This window comes from Mustela lutreola, chromosome 6 (assembly GCF_030435805.1).
Source record: "Mustela lutreola isolate mMusLut2 chromosome 6, mMusLut2.pri, whole genome shotgun sequence".
NCBI lineage: Eukaryota > Metazoa > Chordata > Mammalia > Carnivora > Mustelidae > Mustela > Mustela lutreola.
The window spans coordinates 111,741,344-111,760,813 of record NC_081295.1 but is presented as its reverse complement, the minus strand read 5'-3'; the positions used below and the strand labels follow the sequence as shown (position 1 = coordinate 111,760,813).

Genomic DNA, 19,470 nt, shown 5'->3' with positions numbered 1-19,470 from the left:
CTATTTCTTTGAGTAAAAGTGTTCAGGGGATCAGGAGAGAATAGATAGAATTAACAAAGCTGTGAGGTGATGCTGGGCAATTAATTATATTAACAGATATATTAGCAGATTAGCAGGATTCTCAGAGAATGACAAGGTGTATATAACTCTGGGTTGAGAATGTTTGTCTGTTGCCACCAAAAAAAATTATGGAGGTTCCCCCCAGGGAACAGTCCTGAGCATATAGATGCAAGTTTCTTTCCCAAATTAGCCTAAATATGTTTGATTTCTGGTTTGGTTACCTCGAAATAAAAATACTTACATGTCACTTTAATTCCTTTTGCCTCTTTATTCTGGTTCTATTTATAATCTCATTTCTTTGCTATAAATAAAACCCAGGTTAATTTAGCTCAATTGCTAAGTTTAATTTCATAAATATTAGTTAAATTTGATGGTATACAAACATTTTATATTGTTTTATTTTTTTTTTAAAGATTTTATTTATTTATTTGACAGAGAGAGATCACAAGTAGGCAGAGAGGCAGGCAGAGAGAGAGAGAGGAGGAAGCAGGCTCCCTGCTGAGCAGAGAGCCCGATGCGGGACTCAATCCCAGGACTCTGAGACCATGACCTGAGCCAAAGGCAGCGGCTTAACCCACTGAGCCACCCAGGCGCCCCAATTTTATATTGTTTTAAAGTTGTCTAAGTGGTTCATTTACTGGAAAATACAGATGTGAGTATTCCAAACAGGAATTTATTATTCTGTCAAGACATTTATGAAGTTCTGTTTGTGTGTTTGGGCATGTGGGAATTCTGATCCTGGGAAACTGGGGTATAGAAAGCAAAGGGGCTAAGACGAGCAGCCTTCTGTAAGGTATGTTATTCTGGATCAGTTTTGCCAGCTTTTCATCTGGCCTTGTGGAGATGACCCCTAGAAGACAAAGCCCACCTTATGACTTCTGCTGTGTGTGTGAACTTATTTAGAATTCAACTGGGAAAGGATGCATGCCAATATAATTATGCAGATGGATGTTCTCATCACATTCATGTGAGTACTCTCCCCCACCTTGTCCTACTACTATGTAACGGTCTCTAGCACAACATCTATTAATGATATGTATGTCTCCTTCTACACGATTATAAGTCCAATGAAGGCAAGATTTGTATCTAGCATTTATATATCCTCATTTGCATTATGCTTCACACATTTTAGTGCTAACACTTGTTTAAATATCATATTAAATAAACATATAATAAACAAAAATATCAAACTTTGGATCAAGTTGGCATTAAAATTTAATGCCATTATCATGGCATTAAAATGCTTAATGAAGGAAAAATAAGCAAATTTACACTGTGCAGTGGGTCCCTTTTTAAAAAGTGTAAGCGGGGGCGCCTGGGTGGCTCAATGGGTTAAGCCTCTGCCTTCAGCTCAGGTCATGATCTCAGGGTCCTGGAATCGAGCCCCATATCGGGCTCTCTGCTCAGCAGGGAGCCTGCCTCGCCTTCTCTCTCTGCCTACCTCTCTGCCTACTTGTGATCTCTCTCTTCCTGTCAAATAAATAAATAAAATCTTAAAAAAAAATAAAAAAATAAAAAGTGTACAGCGTGTGAAATTATCTTTAATTTATTCCATCAATTTATTCTAATCTGCATAAGTGAGTAGCTGGCTCCTTATGTGCCATGTCAGGCTTTGTGATCTACTAATGCTTCCTGGCTGGGTACACATTTATATTCACTGCTAGGAAGGCAACTCTTATAGCCAAATGGATTTCATGACTAAAATAATAAAGTTCTTTTCTGTTCTTGAGATTTGTGCTAGTTGGTTTGGCTAAAACATTTAAGAATGTGTAGAGTTATTCATTCAAAGGAGACCCAAATTATTGGGTTATCAAAATTGCTATTATAATACTATATTATATATTATATACTTTATAATATAGAATATATTGTTATAATATATAATATTATTATAACACAATTGTTAGTCAATTATTACAAAGGCTTAAGGCACTTCATGTATATAAACCATATCTTAAAGAGAGTAAAAAAGTGACTATAAAATGGAATGTAGCTGTTTACAAGAGACTCACTTTAGGTATAAGAACATACACAGGCTGAAAGTGAAAGATGGAAAATGATGGCCATTCAAATGGTAACCAAAGGAAAACAAAGTTGGCCATATTTGTTATAGACAACTGAACTTTAAATAAAAAAAACATAATAAGAGACAAAGAAGACCATTAAATACTGTTAAATGGACCAATTCACCAGGGAGATATAACAGTTATAAACATATACACATCTAACAGCAGAGCACTGAAATATATGAAGCAAATGTTGACAGAATGAAAGAGAAGAATTGACAGTAACACAAATATAGTAGATTTCAATTCAATAGCCCACTTTCAAAATGGATAAATCAACCACATAATACAGCAATAAGAAATAAAGAACATGAACAACACTAAGGAGCAGCTGGATCTAACAGATATACAAAGAACACCCTGCCCAACAACAGCAGCATATACATTCTTCTCAAGTGCATATAGAGTATTCTCCAGGATAAATCACAGGTGATGCCACAAAAAGAGTCTTAACAAATTTAAGAAGATTGAAATCATTCTAACTATCTGTTCTGACCACAGTGGAATGAAGCTAGAAATCAAAGACAAAAAAGAAGAAAACCTGGAAAATTCACAAATACGTGGAAATTAACTAAAATACTCTTGAACAATCAATGGACCAAAGGACAGATCACAAGAGAAACTAGAAATATCTTGAGACAAATGAAAATGAAAACACAACATATCAAAACTAATGGGATACAGCAAAAGAACTAAGACAGAAATATATAGTGGTAAATGGTTCCATTTAAAAAGAAGAAAGATCTCAAGTCAACAACCTATTTTTTATATCTCACAGAACTAGGAAAAAAAAAAAACTAAAACCAAAGTTAGTAAAAAGAAGAGAACAATAAAGATTAAAGCAGAAACAAATGAAATAGGGAATACAAAAATAATAGAAAATATCAACCAAAATAAGAATTAGTTGTTTGAAAAAAGAAATCAACAAAATTGGCCAACTCTTAACTTGACGAACTAATAAAAAAGAGAAAACTAAAATAACAAAACCAGAAATGAAGAGAGGAGACCTTACAACTTATGCCACAGAAATAAAAATGATTACAATAGACTGTTATAAAACAACTACTATCTAGTTCCAATGAACTAGATAACTTAATTGAAATTCCTGTTAACATAAAAGCTACCAAGACTAAGATTCAAGAAGAAATTAAAAAATGGAACAGACCTATAACTGGTAGAGATCGAATCTGTGATCAAAACCTTCGACAAAGCAGGAAAAAATATACAATGGAAAAAAGACAGTCTCTTCAATAAATGGTGCCGGGAAAACTGGGCAGCTGTATGTAGAATAATGAAACTCAACCATTCTCTTACACCGTACACAAAGATAAACTCAAAATGGATAAAAGACCTCAACTTGAGACAGGAATCCATCAGAATCCTAGAGGAGAACATAGGCAGTAATCTCTTCGATATCAGCCACAGCAACTTCTTTCAAGATATGTCTCCAAAGACAAAGGAAACAAAAGCGAAAATAAACTTTTGGGACTTCATCAAAATCAAAAGCTTCTGCACAGCAAAGGAAACAGTCAAAAAAACAAAGAGGCAACCCACGGAATGGGAGAAGATATTTGCAAATGACAGTACAGACAAAAGGTTGATATCCAGGATCTATAATGAACTCCTCAAACTCAACACACACAAAACAGACAATCATATCAAAAAATGGGCAGAAGATATGAACAGAGACTTCTCCAATGAAGACATACAAATGGCTATCAGACACATGAAAAAATGTTCATCATCACTAGCCATCAGGGAGATTCAAATTAAAACCACAATGAGATATCACTTTACACCAGTTAGAATGGCCAAAATTAACAAGACAGGAAACAACATGTGTTGGAGGGGATGTGGAGAAAGGGGAACCCTCTTCCACTGTTGGTGGGAATGCAAGTTGGTGCCGCCACTTTGGAGAACAGTGTGGAGATTCCTCAAGAAATTAAAAATAGAACTTCCCTTTGACCCTGCAATTGCCCTCCTGGGTATTTACCCCAAAGATACAGATGTCGTGAAAAGAAGGGCCATCTGGACCCCAATGTTTATAGCAGCAATGACCACGGTCGCCAAACTGGGGAAAGAACCAAGATGCCTTTCAACAGACAAATGGATAAGGAAGATGTGGTCCATATACAGTATGGAGTATTATGCCTCCATCAGAAAGGATGAATACCCAACTTTGGTAGCAACATGGACGGGACTGGAAGAGATTATGCTGAGTGAAATAAGTCAAGCAGAGAGAGTCAATTATCATATGGTTTCACTTATTTGTGGAGCATAACAAATAGCATGGAGGACAAGGGGAGTTAGAGAGGAGAAGGGAGTTGGGGGAAATTGGAATGGGAGGTGAACCATGAGAGACTATGGACTCTAAAAAGCAATCTGAGGGGTTTGAAGTGGCGGGGGGGGGGGGTGGGAGGTTGGGGTACCAGGTGGTGGGTATTATAGAGGCCACGGATTGCATGGAGCACTGGGTGTGGTGAAAAAATAATGAATACTGTTATGCTGAAAATAAATAAAAATAAATTAAATAAAAAAACAAAAAAACCTTCCAACAAAGAAAAGCCCAAGAATAGATGGTTTTGCTGGAACAATTCCATCAAACATGTAAAGAAGAATTAACACCAATTCTTCTCAAACTTTTCCAAAACATTGAAGAGGAGGACATACTTCCAAACTCACTTTATGAGACTGTCCTACCAAAATCAGAAAAAGATACAAGAGGTGAAAACTACAAACTACAGAGCAATATTTCTGATGAAAAGAGATGTAAAAAACAAACAAACGAACAAAAAACTTAACAAAATACTAGCAAATCAAATTCACCAACACATTAAAAATATCATACAACATGATCAAGTGGGAATTATTTCTGAGATGCAAGGATGGTTCAACATACGAAAATCAAATTAACATACCACATTAACTGAACACAGGACAAAACAACACAATCATTTCAATTGATGCAGAAACAACATTTGAAAAAAATTCATCTTTTTGGGATAAAAACTCTTAACAAATTAGGCATAGAGGGAATGTATCTCAACATAGTAAGCACCATATACGAAAAACCCACAGCTAACATTTATACTCAATAGTGAAAAACTGAAAGTGTTCACTATTAGATCAGGAATGAGGAAAGGATGCCATCTATTGACACTTTTATTCAACACAGTATTGCATTCTTAACCAAAGCAATCAGGCAAGAAAGAGAAATAGAGGGCAACCAAATGGCAAAGGGGAAGCAAAATTATCTCTATTCAAGGTGAAACGATCTTATAGATAGAAAACCTTAAATATTCCACAAAAAACCCTGTCAGCAAAGGTTTTAGCAAAGTTACAGGATACAACATTTACACTTAAAAATCAGTTGCATTTCTATACACTAACAAATAATCCAAAAAGTAAATTAAGAGTAAAAATCAATTTATAACAGAATCAAAAAGAATAAAATATTTAAGAATGAACATAAGGAAGTGAAAGAATTTTAAGCTGAAATCAAACAAACAACCTTGCTGACAGAAAATCAAAGAAGACACAAATCAATGGAATGATGTCTCATGTTCAAGAATTTGAAGACTTTTTTTTTTTAAAACTACCCTCCAAAATTATTGTATCTATACTAATGCTAAACTTCAAGGGAACAACTTTGCTCAATAGACAGAAAGATGTTGCATAATGGTAAAATGATCAATTCATCAGGAAAGTAAAATAATCCTAAATCTGTGTTCATCTAAATAAAACTTGGTTAAATTAAAAAAAAAAAAAAAGAATTTGAAGACAATATTGTTAAAATGTTGGAACTACCCAAAGCAATCTAAAGATCAATGCAATTCCTAACAAAAGTCACAATGACACTTTTTTTGCAAAAATAGAAAAAAATACTGAAATTCATATGGATTATCAAAACACTCTGAATAGTCAAAACAATCTTTGCAAAGTATGACAAAGCTAGAGGTCTCATGTTTCCTTATTTCAAATACAAAGCTACAATAAGCCAAAACAATATGGTACTGGAATAAAGACAAGTGATAGATAAACCAACTGAACAGAACAGAAAACCCAGAAATAAACCCTCTCATATGGGCTCAAATTATCTTTGACAATGGTGCCAAGGCTACACACAATGGGAAAAGATAATCTGTTGAACAATTGATGCTGGAAAACTGGACATCCACATGCAAAGAATGGAACTGGACCCTTACATCGTGCTATATAAGAAAATTAACTCAAATAGATTAAAGATCCAAACATAAGACTTGAAACTATAAAACTCTTAGGAGAAAACATAGAAAAAGCTTTATGACATTGAATCTGGCAATGATTGCTTTGCTATGATACCAAAAGTATAGGCAACAAAAGCTCAACTAAACAAAGCGTACCTCATCAAACTTAAAAACTTATGTGCAGTAAACAATCAACAGAGTGAAAAGGCAATCTATGGGATAGGACAGAATATTTATAAGCCATATATCGGTAAGAAGGTTAATATTGAGAATATATAAAGAAATCCTAAAACTTAACAACAAAAACAAACAATAGGGGGCGCCTGGGCGGCTCAGTGGGTTAAAGCCTGGGCTTTCCGCTCGGGTCATGGTCTCAGGGTTCTGGAATCGAGCCCGGCATTGGGCTCTCTGCTCAGCAGGGAGCCTGCTTCCTCCTCTCTCTCTCTCTGCCTGCCTCTCTGCCTACTTGTGATCTCTGTCTGTCAAATAAATAAATAAAATCTTTAAACAAACAAACAAACAATAGGATTTTAAAAATAGGCAAAAGACTTAGACATCTCTCTAAATATGACATAGAGATGGCCAACGCATATATGAAAAGATGCTCAACATCACTAATCATCAGGGAAATGCAACTCAAAACCACATTAAGATATTTCATACCTGTTAGGATGGCTACTATCCAAACAAACATACCAAAACAATTAAAAAAAAAACCCAGAAAATAATAAGTGTTGACATTGTAGTGGAGAAATTGGAAGCCTTGGGCACTATTGGTGGGAATGTAAAATGCTATGGAAAACAGTATGAAGATTCTTCAAAAAATGAAAAATAGAATTAGCATATGATGCAGAAATCTACTTCTGGATGTATATCCAAAAGAAGTGAAAACAGAATTTCAAAAAGACATTTGCACACCCTTGTTTATTACAGCACTATTCATGATAGCCAAGAAGTGGAAGCACCCTAAATATCTATTAATAGATCATAAAGAAAATATGGTATATACAGATTGTGGAATACTATGCAGCCAAAAAAGAAGAAAATTCTGTCCTATGCTCTAACAAAGATGAACACTGAAAACATTATGCTAAATGAAACCAGTCTCTCTCTCTCTCTCTCTCTCTCTCTCTCACACACACACACACACACAAGTAATGCAGGATTCCACTAATATGAGGTACCTAAAGTAGTCAAATTTTAGAAATAGAAAATCTCCAGAGGCTAGGAGGAGGTGGAAAAAAAAAAGGGTATTGTTGTTCATGAGTATACAGTTTCAATTTTGCAAGATGAAAAAGTTCTAGAAATTTGCTGCACAATAAGGCACACTACTCTTCTGTGCATCTTAAGATGGGTAAATTTCATGATATGTGTTTTTTACCACATTAAAGGAAATGCACTGCAGTGTTACAAATAAACATCAGTGGAGAGGACTTCGGAACTTATTGTGCAAATAAAGTATAATCAGATAAGGTACAGTAAAGAGGTGTTAATGGTTTAATAAAAATTATTAAAATTATTATAGCCTCTTTCCATTTTTAGAATTAAAGTTCAGGTAGCTTCTAAATTGAGAGTTTTCATAACTGTTTAAAACGAGCTCCTCAATTTAAATAAAACCAAAACAAAATAGATGACTTCATATATACTAGGAACTGGGATTTCATCAAAATATTAAGTTAAATATATTTATTTTTAAAACTAAAATCAGCTGATGGCTGCTAAAAGTAGAATGGGGCTAATTTAGAACTTTAAGATGAATTAGAATTTTAGGTAGGTTTACTAAGGGATGTAACACCTAGAACTATGAAGAAGCTAAGTGATAAGAGATTTAAATTCACTTTCCAAAGGTATGGCCAAATTAAACTCAGATTTTTATAAGTAATATACTGAATGAATAATAATATTTCATAATATTAGTTATGCAAATTTGTTATGCCCATAGATAATTGTAATTTCTAGTGTCCTCATAATAGGACATTATAAAAAGATACAGGATATCACAAAACTACAAAATGTCACTGGAAACTCGAAATGAAGAGGCAAGATCCAAGGGTTAGGTCCTGAAACTGAAGAACAGGTGCTCTTTAAAGGACTCAACAATTTCAGGTTGATTGCCTTCAGAATGTATAGGTTTAAAAGTAATTATGTTTTCATTTTTTGATTATTTCTAATATAATTTAGTTCAATTGCTTTTCCCATTTGCTGTAATTCCTATAACATATGAACTCAAATGAGTACCATTTGCTAAATATGAAAAAAATTCCATGTCATTTATCTTTATTAGGTTGGTGCACCTGACAGCAAATTTATGGGGCTTTTGCATTATTGAATTTTTTTTTTCCTTTTCAAAAGATAATTTTCAAACCACGACTAGCTTGTGAGAACATAGCTCCTTTTTGGTTCATCTGTATTTTTCCTTGCATTTAATATTATAGTGGAATTTGCATATAATTTTCATTAGATCTTTTACAATGTCACGAATGTTAATAGCTACATTAAAATGCTCTTTTTTTCCTTTTTTTTAAAAAACATGACTATATCTTCCACATGTCCTACAGGAAAACTATACAGTACTCCTATACTCAAAAGTATTATGATTTCATATAAAACTGGAATCTATTAAATGAATCAGAAAATGGACTGCTGACAACTGCTTCTTATGGATACACTTTTATCCCCCTTTGAGATAATTTCTGTACCATAAATTCCTAGAAGTGGCTGCATCAATGACAATGCATTTTTAAAGCCTCTTGATATTGCCAAAGCGTCCTTCTAAAAGGTTATTACAGTTAAAAATCCTTCCGAGTGGTTTGGGAGCTTCTCAGCCAGTGAGAGGTTGCTAGTTTCTTGACTTGGGGATGTGTGCTGGAGGCTTTGCCTCTCCCAAAAGATCCTCTGGCCCCTGCTGGCCAGCCTTCATCCCTAAAATGGTCATGAGGGGCTGGGAAGAGTGATAGCATCCTGCCCTGATGTCAGTAGCTTGGGTTGGGGCCACCAATTTGAACCCCAAGTATCCTTGAGTTTGCTCATACCTGGTCACCTTCTCCTTGACCTTAGGAGATTTTAGGCTTAAGAGCAATATGTATTCACACTAACACTGAAGTGCATTGTTTGTACTGCTCGAAGGAATCGATACTAGCACGACAGAGGAAGCAAGACAGCAGAACTCTCCTAGGTTTGGCAGAGAAGACTTGAGTTGGATTAGAACTCCGTCATCTACTGGATACATAATCTTGGGTAGGTCACTGAACTAAGAAGGTGGTCAGTCTCTCATGTGAAAAATTAGAATTCTAATTCTAACCTTTAAAGGACCTTGCAGCACTAATATCCTGATTCTATGCTTTTTGACTATTGAAAACTATTCTAAGAGGGATAAAAGTGGAAGGCTGAGAACAGCACATATTTAGTTTGGACTTATGTAGAGCACTTCAGTTGAAGTGACAATCTGAATATACCTAATTGTAAAAGGGAAGACAATAAAACAGCAAAATAAAAATTGGAGCTCAAACAATACTTGCATGCATATTAGGGCAAGAGAAGAAAAGAAATCTCTACATGAAAGAGTCAACATGCGAAGTTATTTCTGCCTATGTATGAAGGGAAATTTCTAAATTATATCTATCCAAACATTACATTAAGTTCTCCTTCCTAGTCCCCATGAGAGAAATTGTGCGAAGTATTGTTTTGAAAATGATTATATCAAAATATAAAATTTCTGGAAACTTACTAGCAAGCCTAACATTATTCAGTGTATGGGAAACTTGGCTCTAATTGTTTCAACAGACAATGAGTAAAATGATCACTCAGAAAAATGTGTCATGAAAATCTGGTAAATAACTAAACATAAAGAGCAAATCTGTGTATTTTTGCATGTTGAATTGAAAGATATACCTTTTTCTACTGGTTCCATTCACATAGTCTAATTAATAAGTAAAACAATAAGATATATGTATTTTATTCCTCTGTACTTATATGGCATGTACACTAAATTTCTATGTACCTTATTATCTTATAAAAATGGCTTAAGTAGACTATTCTATCAGATAAGACAATTAATTATTCCAGTACATTTCTTGAACCCTGTTCTGGAGTTTCAACAGAAGGGAAGATTTAAAAGAATTCAGACAGTAAAGTTAGCCAGGTTGCTGTTTAGTAAATATTTGTTCAGTGACTAAAACAAAGACATCACCTTTGTCCTTTAAGAGACTTATTCTTATTTAACAGATCTATCATTGGTACAGTTACTAATTCAACTTTATGGAGTAGTTTTTTGATAAGAAGAAGAAGTTAAAAAACAAGCCTGAGAATGCTTAGTTACATTATTTTACTATATAAAATAAAAGGAAGTGAGAAGTAAATGCTTATTTTTCTCCTTTGGAATAGTACTTAAACATTTTATTCTGAGTGTTCCATTGTTATTATTTCTGGTCTAAATGTGAATATTGTTTCCCTGTAGTCATTTACCTAATTACTTTATGCATAGAATGTATGAGTGGATACCCATATTCATAAACTTTATATGAAGATTGTTAAGGGCTTTAAGCAAAATAATACATCAGAACTGCACAATTCTACTTTACTACAATAAAGACAAGGAATTTTTGAAGTTGGAAAGAACCTTTGAGTTTAACTGTACAATACACACACAAAAAAGTCAATGACTTGCCCCCAAATTTGAATCTATTTGTGTCACAGGTGGTACTAGGGGAGCCACTGCTCTGGACTATTCCCTGCTTTATCCATTAAATCATTCCCAATATACCTATTAGTCTGCCCTAAATAAATTTTCAACACCCTTGACTTAAATTTATGGAACATGGGATAACCTGGCTAGGTGCGAGTGAATCCTATGATATTATGCAAAACAAGATTAATCATAATGCAACTTTGTTAGGCATGTGGGAGAAAAACTAATTCATAATCTGAAGTATTTTATGTTGAATATTTTGTTTGCATTCACTATATCCCTCAGCAGCAAATAGGGTGAATACTGCACACTGAGGTGTTTATTTATTTATTTAGTGCTTATATTTCAAGGCTGACCTGAAGGCAGACAATTTCTGAGTGACTGGATAAGTTTATAAATTCTTTGTTATGTGAGCTTAGAATTAAAATCCAAGTCCTCTGATTTTAAGTTAGTGTCTAATCTAGAGTTCTTGAAAGATTAGCTTCTTACAAATGAACCCCCTATGAAAATATGGGTCTAACTTGGAGTATCTGTGTATATTGGACTTCAACACATTTCTTTTCAAAGGAACAGCATACACAACGTTAGAGGATGTGTAAGTATAAATCTATTTTATCTGTAATTGTGCACACCAATGTGTTTTAACAAAACCAGTGGAAAAGTTCAGAGTAAACTCATTAGTTTTGAAAATCTGTTATTGGTAGAACAAAAGCAAACACAGACCAATTCAAATTCAGAAAGCCCAGATTCCATCCAGAGAAGAAGGGAATTAAAGAAAACTCAACTTTCCAGAGATGTCTCTTTGCTTGAAGGAGAGCCTGCGTTGCTGCTAGAGATTTACCGACTGTATTAATAATTTGCTGCACATGGAGAGATTTTCTCCAAAGAATCATGACTAGTCACTGCCGCTGCAGAAAACTTGGTTGCTTCATTGCAAGGCATTTTTTCTGCTGGACTGAACTCTAATTGTGTTTATTCTTGAGACTATTTGTTATGCTCCTGGTATAACTGTACACATCATTCACAGACTTTCCTCCCTAAAAACTTGAAGCTTTATTCATAAGGGTGTGAGTAAGAGCTCACTGCAAATGTGCCTATGTTTAACTAAAACAAAAAGCAAAAAAACTGGGTCTCCGTCATCCAGGAGTTGGGGTGGAGGAAAACAGGTCTTCATGAGTGATATAGCATTGCTATCCAAGTAGGTGTGAATGATGTTTTCGGTGAGATCTGGGAAAGTAGTTAAGACAATAGAGCAAATACATTAACGTTTATAGAATTACTATGTGTACTTGTTTCTTTTTTATGTCTGGGAGGGAAGAAATCAATGGATTTCTTCCAGAAATAGTCCTCTAATTCAACAACAGCATTTTTCTTAATGTAGCTATAATTGAATATTTATTTAGAGGCAAATTGAGATCCTGTGCAAGTGAAGAACAAAGCATGCATTCCCAGTCATCATGGCATTCCTTTAATTTCATGTAATGTTGGTGAACAGTACCATTAAGTGCAAATAAAGAGAGAAGATAGATTAATTTTACAACAACCCATTCTACTACAGAGACTTGAATTTTTTCTTTTCCTGAATTTTTTTTTCCTTAGTCTTAAGGCAAGTCATGATTAATTACAAAAGAATTGCAGGGGTATAATCAGAGACCAAAATTGTCTTTTCTAGTTGTTTTGAAGTGCATAATATGCTAATAAGCTGTTCATTAAATGAGTATTCTCTAATTTAAGAAAAAGCCCTTTGTATTAACAAAGCTTGTTTGACTATTTTCATAGAATGAGCTAGAGTCACATTTTTGGAGTAATTTACAAAGATTATAACAGCTTATTACTTCGTAGCTTACCTCAAAGTGGGCAAAATTAGATCTAAGTTTTTGTACAGGACTGCTCCAAGAACAAATACTGATGATTCATCTGATTCTAGAAAAAATGAAATTAAAAATATTAGTGAAACTACAAGAAAAATACTGTCTCTAAAACTTTAATCTGCTCGTTATGAGGGGATTCCAGTACTTGCTGATGCAAAGCTGAGTAGAAGAAATGCCTTCCTAACCATGCATGGGGCAGATTAGCCCACACACTGTACATATTAACGGTAGCTCACTAATATGGGTCATGTGAGGTAACCTTCCTTCACCAGGCTGAGACAGGAGGCTACTGTCGTTGCAGCTAAGGAGTTTCAATTCCCAACGATATGGGGAAAGAGAGATTATTTTCTTTTGGAGCTCTAAGCAGGAAGGTCAAAGTCGCCAAGGTAAAAAGGAAGACTATGATGTAGCTGTCAAAAGTAGCCATTCATTTGAGAGGCTGCTGAAGATGTTCTCAAAACTGAATTTTTTCTCAAATATGTTTTTATATACAACAATAATATCTACAAACCAAAGCAAAAGTGAGGAAGAAGTAAAAAACGCTGTGGAAAATTTAGGTATGGAAAATTTCCATACCTAAAATTAAAATATTAGGCCACATATTTTACACTGAGATAAAACTGTCAATCCTGAAACTTAACCATGCGAAGCTCAGGTCTAGAATTTGCACTTGTATTTTTTTCCCCATTTTAATAGATCCATTCCTCCAATAAATTCAGATTTAAAAATCAAGTATCCGTTTTCTATATTTATAAAATTAGTTTACAATCATGATCGTAGACTGTTACCAAGTCGCTTGATGCCAGCAGATTTATATCTAGTGTACTCTTAAACCAACTTATTAGAAATATTTTGTTCAAAGCTCAAATTACTTCACATACTTACCTTTTGATGACACAGGAGTAAAAATGCTTTTTGGAATGACGACTCTATCTTCTGAGTTTCTTGCCCAGTCAACCATTCCCTTTCGTCCTTTCATTGGGAAGTTGATGTCTGTTAGAACAGAGGCTGCCGGAAGCTTCTGAATGCTAGCCACTAGTAGGAAAGAAGTAATAATGTTAACTAAGATCTTTCAGTGTAATCAAAATTGACCAAATTAAACCTTGAAGTATATTCAAAATAAAAATCTGAGCCAAAATTATATTTATCAGAACCACAAAACAGACTTATTTCCTATTATTGGACAACATTCATGAGGGTTGCCAATTTTTTTTTACCTACAATCTAGGTTTCTGTTGCTTTCCATGAAGAATCAGGAACTGACGGTCAGTGGAGTATATTCTGAGAGGACCAGCATGTGCTGCCACGGGTTGTTCATGGCTGACTCCCATTCCAATTGTCAGAAGTCCATACTGTATTTTTTGCTAAATATTTTGATTAACACACTTGGTCTAGAGGCAGAAATTTGCATTTAAATCTGAACTTTGTCTTCTGAACACATATTCTGCATTTACATCGGAATGTTATCTTTGGAGCAAATTTTTCATGGGTTAAAGGGGTTACCATGAAGGCATGGAAAGCAAAGCTGTATTGATTGGTCTTGGAAAGAAAACTGCCATAATCCTAATAATAAGAGCACCAGTAATGCCATAACCACAGAGCCCATATAATATGCCAAAAGAGTTATCAAATAGAGCAATAACACAAAACTTTGAAAACATCCACCACAATTGAACGTAATAAATGTATACTTTGGAGAATCTTATCTTTACTTGCAATAAGTATTTTAAATATATATTGAAAAAAATCATGAATGATGTTTGGTAATGCCTAAATGTATTTTTTGTTACATGTAACAATTACACACACACAGATATGTCATAAAACTACAATGATAAATACTTAAGTGCTTATTGATTATATACATTTCCAATTAAGAAGTGTAATTTGTATAACTTTTACATAGGTCCATACTTGTTCTACATTAAATCTTCAGGTGTCCTACGGAGGATTTAAACAGAAAGATAATGAAGAAAACTATAAAAACTACTATAAAAGTAAGCTAAAGTAAGAAACCATTCAGCTCCTCATAAATGAATTTCACTCTGAAGAAACTTGTAATTTAAATCCAGAGAATGAAAATTAAGAATTTAACAATATTAGTTGTATAAATATATTGCATCACTGGCTTAGTTCCAAATTGAAATGGTTATGTATTATTGTACTTTACTAAAGCTCTTTCAGACTATTATAGACATCCATTATCAGCATAAGATGGAATTTCATATGGCCTGTAATTTGACATAATAAGCTTTAGAAAGGATTTTGTTTCTAAATGTTGAAGGAAAGAGGGTGCTGAGTAACACATACATTCATTATGGATGTTAAATGCTGTTTTTGGATAACAGCTATAATTATTTTAGTTTCTTTAATTTTCCAAACAATATAGTCTTTGTTGTACATAAATAACTCAGTTCACATGTGTCCTTGAAGGCTCCCAATCCTCCACTGCAGAAAGATGGACAGGTCAGCAAATTGGCAGCACATTCTATCTTAAGGGTCATATAAGCTTTATTCAAGCTGCAAAACTAAGTTCGTCTGCTTCCAAATCCCTTGATTCTAACTTTGGCTTTTTTGGATGAAATTTATTTCACCCTTTGCTCCAACAACTGATGAAAAGAAATGATTTTTCTGACTGCCACACAACTGGTTTCTGTTGTAAAGGAAAATAAACAAGAGATAAATTGTTGGACCCTGAAGTCTAATAATTCATCTGTTTCTATATACCTTGGATAGAAAGCAAAAAATCAAATGAACAAAAAGAAGAAATAACAAGTGGAGGAAGCACATTCTGTACCAACTCTATCACTTTATCCTGGATAAATTCTAGTCTAATATTATACCCTTAAATAAACAATAATGATATAATTATACATGCTTGTATCTCCCATGATGGAATGCATTCATTCTTCAATTAAAGGCACATTAGTTATTAAGTTATGACTATATAGATTAGATTATAATTTTGAACATAGTCTAGATGAAAGAAATATAAAAGTCAATTGGGATAACTATTTTGTGCAAAAAGTCCTTTGAATTGCAGACTTGAGCATAAGGAGGACATAAAAACAAACACCTATTCCTTGATTTTAGTAGAAATGTAGTTCTTTTTTTTTTTAAGATTTTACTTGTTTAATTGACAGACAGAGATGACAAGTAGGCAGAGAAGCAGGCAGAGAGATAAAGGAGGAAACAGGCTCCCTGCTGAGCAGAGAGCCCGATGCCGGGCTGGATCTCAGGACCCTGGGATCATGACCTGAGCCCAGGCTTTAATCCACTGAGCCACCCAGGTGCCCCGAGAAATGTAGTTCTTAAAGTAAGATGATATTCTCAATAAATGCATTATCAAAAGGGATATGGCTTCATAGACTGATGAGACTCCAATGCTAGCCTTCAAATTAAGTATACATAGTTTTAAAATATGAAGTATTTAAAATTGTACATCTTAACCTTAAAGCTATCTAAGAAGATAGCTTAGATGACACTGTGGTTCTTCGTGACCCTGAGATGATTAACAAGAAAACCCATTTCCATTTAGCAAAAACAGTTTAAAGATGACCTTTATTTTCTCTACCAGACACTTGGGCCAGTTCCAACCTCAATCCCTCCCCTCGTTCACCAGGTTTAACAATCCAAAACTCTTAAGTAAAACGTAGACGCAGTCTGTAGGGAACTGGGAAGCTTGGGTGTTAAGTGAATACCAAAGAGGTAAGATTAAAAATGAATGCTTTAAAGTATGCCAAGTTTATACAAATATGTGTCCAGTGCTGACAAAGGAACACAAATGCAAAGCATAAGTGCACAATCTCCATCCTCTGCTTCTGCAGTAATTGCTGCATTAAAACCAGTCATTGTGGGTGGTTAGACAATAGAGCATCTTTCCTCAAAAACTGAGAAAATGCCTTTCTTACAGAAGATTAAAGTGCTCAGAAGAATCCTTGGAGAACACAATGTGCCTGAACAAATAGGCACATCTTGAATGCTCCAAGAATTATCCTAAATTCACTGTATCGTGTTTTCATTACAACAACACTAGATTTGATTTCTTATGCAATAAAAATAGGTGACTCATCACTGATAAACCTTGGAGCAAAACCAGCTGCACTTTCATTTTGCAATTTTAAAACTTTCATTTTGAATTTGGATATGCGGCATAAAATTCCTTCTCATCAGAAAGGATAAGGAATTCCTGGAGTTAGATCTAAAGGCATATGGGCTGGGTTTTGTTTATTTTTGTTTTGCTTTCCATTCATCAAAGCAGCCAATGTGGAGCTTCTACCCTTGTTCCTGGAGAAAATCATTGAGGTTTTAGCACTTAACCTAATTGAGGTCCTGGAGAATGGCAGCTCTGTCATGTAATGTCATGTCGGGTAATGTGTGAATGGTCCACATACAAAAGTTGGAGTTAGTTCATTTGATGCATCAGTTGCTTCATGGACCAGAATGGAATGCACGTAGAAGGAAAAGACAAGAGAGCCAAGGGGCGTGCATGAATGCTAGAGAAATCAGCACAATGGGCAGATGAAGGCCAACAGAGGAAAATCACAGCTACCAGAATGGCTCAAGTGACTCTGGATCTGGGCCTGGGATTTAAATCTTGGTATTTTAGGGTAACCATAATGGCCTGTGGGTTTTTTTTGGGAGGGGCAATCCCAGTTTACCTCCGCTGTTTTGGGTAATTGAGGTTATGCATTTAAAACTTTATATTGAATACATACACATAACCAAAGGCAAGACTTGCACTTAAAATACAGCTGATCCTTTAGTACTTCAATGTGCCACCCAGGGAGCTGAGGGTTCCTTTTTACTCTCTCTTTCCTTCCTTCCTCCCTCTTTTCTTCCCATTCCCTCTTCTCCTCCTCCTCCATCTTCTTTTTCTTTTTTTCTCTCTCTCCTCCTTCCACCCCCTCCGCCCCGTCTTTCTGTGTGTCTTTCTCTTCAGCTCTCTCTCTCCCTTTCCTTTTTCCAATGGAATCTGCCAAACTGAAGAGGTTGGCTTCTCTGGTTATTTGAGAACCCAAAGTCAGCCAGGCTAAAATTCTCTACTGAAAGGGAAAATCACTGTATCCTCAATGACAATTCAGTATTATCACTGCAACCAAGGCCACAGTTTGCAAAGAGAACTTCAAAAGCACTACTTTTATGCAATGACCTAAGCGCTTAGCGCAGCAACTCACAGTCTATATAAATGAGTAGAGGAAATTCCCAAGCAAGGGCACCTTAGAATCACAAACAAAAGTAGAGGTGGATACAGAAATAGAAGTTTAAGAGATGCCTTAAGAGGGATATTGATGTTTCCAAAATATTTAAAGTTTGCATCATTTTTCATGTTGATTCAGAGAGAACAACGTACAAATTGGGTCTTGACTCAATATTAGAAAACTGGCTAGTTATCAAAATGGATTTGCTTGTGGAAAACATCACTCAATATTACTAGATGGTCACTTCCACAGTTTTGAAATTCTGTAAGAAAAATGAGGCAGGAAAGGAACGCTGCATTGTGTCAGTGTGTTAGAAAGCAACTATTAGTTTTGTTTGTGTACCAATAGCAAGCTCAGAGGGGCTGAGAAAATCCTGCATTGTAGTGATCCCTTGGCATTTATCAGCTTAAAAAGCCAGGTTTTTATATTTGTATAGCAATGCTGGGTGCCTTATAAAACACTGAGACATCTGGAAGGGAAGGGAAGGACAGGGACGTTTATTGAACACTTGACATGACCTCAACATTTGTTAGCTATTCCTTAATTTATTCAACAAGTATTTATCAAATGTATCCTCTGAGTTAGACACTCTTCTTAGCACAGCACTTAGGCAGTTCCTTTACACGTGTTATCTTGTTTAATATATAGAACAAGATATTGTTCTTATTTAACAATATCTTATTTAATATTTAAATAATATTCAAATATTATTTTATTCAATATTTAAAACAACCCTAGGAGACGTAATTATTATCAGTATCCTCATTGTTATTATCCCTACATTCATTTTATGAGGAAGTAGACTCTTAAATTGGTAACATTGTGACTCAGATCTCAGTTTGCCAACTTAGAAGTATATGATTTTGAACTGTGTGGCACAGTTTGATTTTACCCCAACAAATTAACAGAAAATTTACTTTGCACTAAATATAAAAGACAGGTGTAATGATTCAATGACGGGAAATCAACTATTCTCACTTGTCCAACAGGAGATCAAAACTGGATACCACTGAAGAATGGTGATTATCAAAAAGGGATATAGACAAATATTTTAATTTATCTAGCATAATCTCTATGTTCTAACATCTCCACAAAAAAGCCATGTTTTAGGATTCTGCAACAGTGAGTGGGGTTTACAGGAAATATTCAGACAGTCAGCTGGACAGATTTTGGCTGTTCTTCTCTCATCTCCCTATTTTTTCCATTTACTATGTCTCCTTTCCCAAAAGGCTAAGATTTGAACACGGAGAGCCAAAGAGAAAGAAAAGGCTTGCTAGAAAATAGTGTCCAACTATCACTTCCTAGGAAGCAGAGCCACTAGGTCGGGGCATCCACAAGGACCACAGTGCTCTAAGAGCA

General features: G+C 34.9%; 1 protein-coding gene across 4 annotated transcripts in view; it reads right to left on the bottom strand.

Moving 5' to 3' along the window:
• The window catches only part of ADGRB3 (adhesion G protein-coupled receptor B3), a 723,296-nt gene that overhangs the window by 306,146 nt on the left and 397,680 nt on the right, over positions 1 to 19,470 (bottom strand). For all 4 annotated transcript variants that reach the window (XM_059178365.1, XM_059178363.1, XM_059178364.1 and 1 more), the window contains 2 exons: positions 13,796 to 13,945; positions 12,887 to 12,962 (listed from right to left, as the gene is read on the bottom strand). In XM_059178365.1, the coding sequence (XP_059034348.1) occupies positions 12,887 to 12,962; positions 13,796 to 13,945 (226 nt within the window). The remainder of the gene's footprint in view (positions 1 to 12,886; positions 12,963 to 13,795; positions 13,946 to 19,470) is intronic.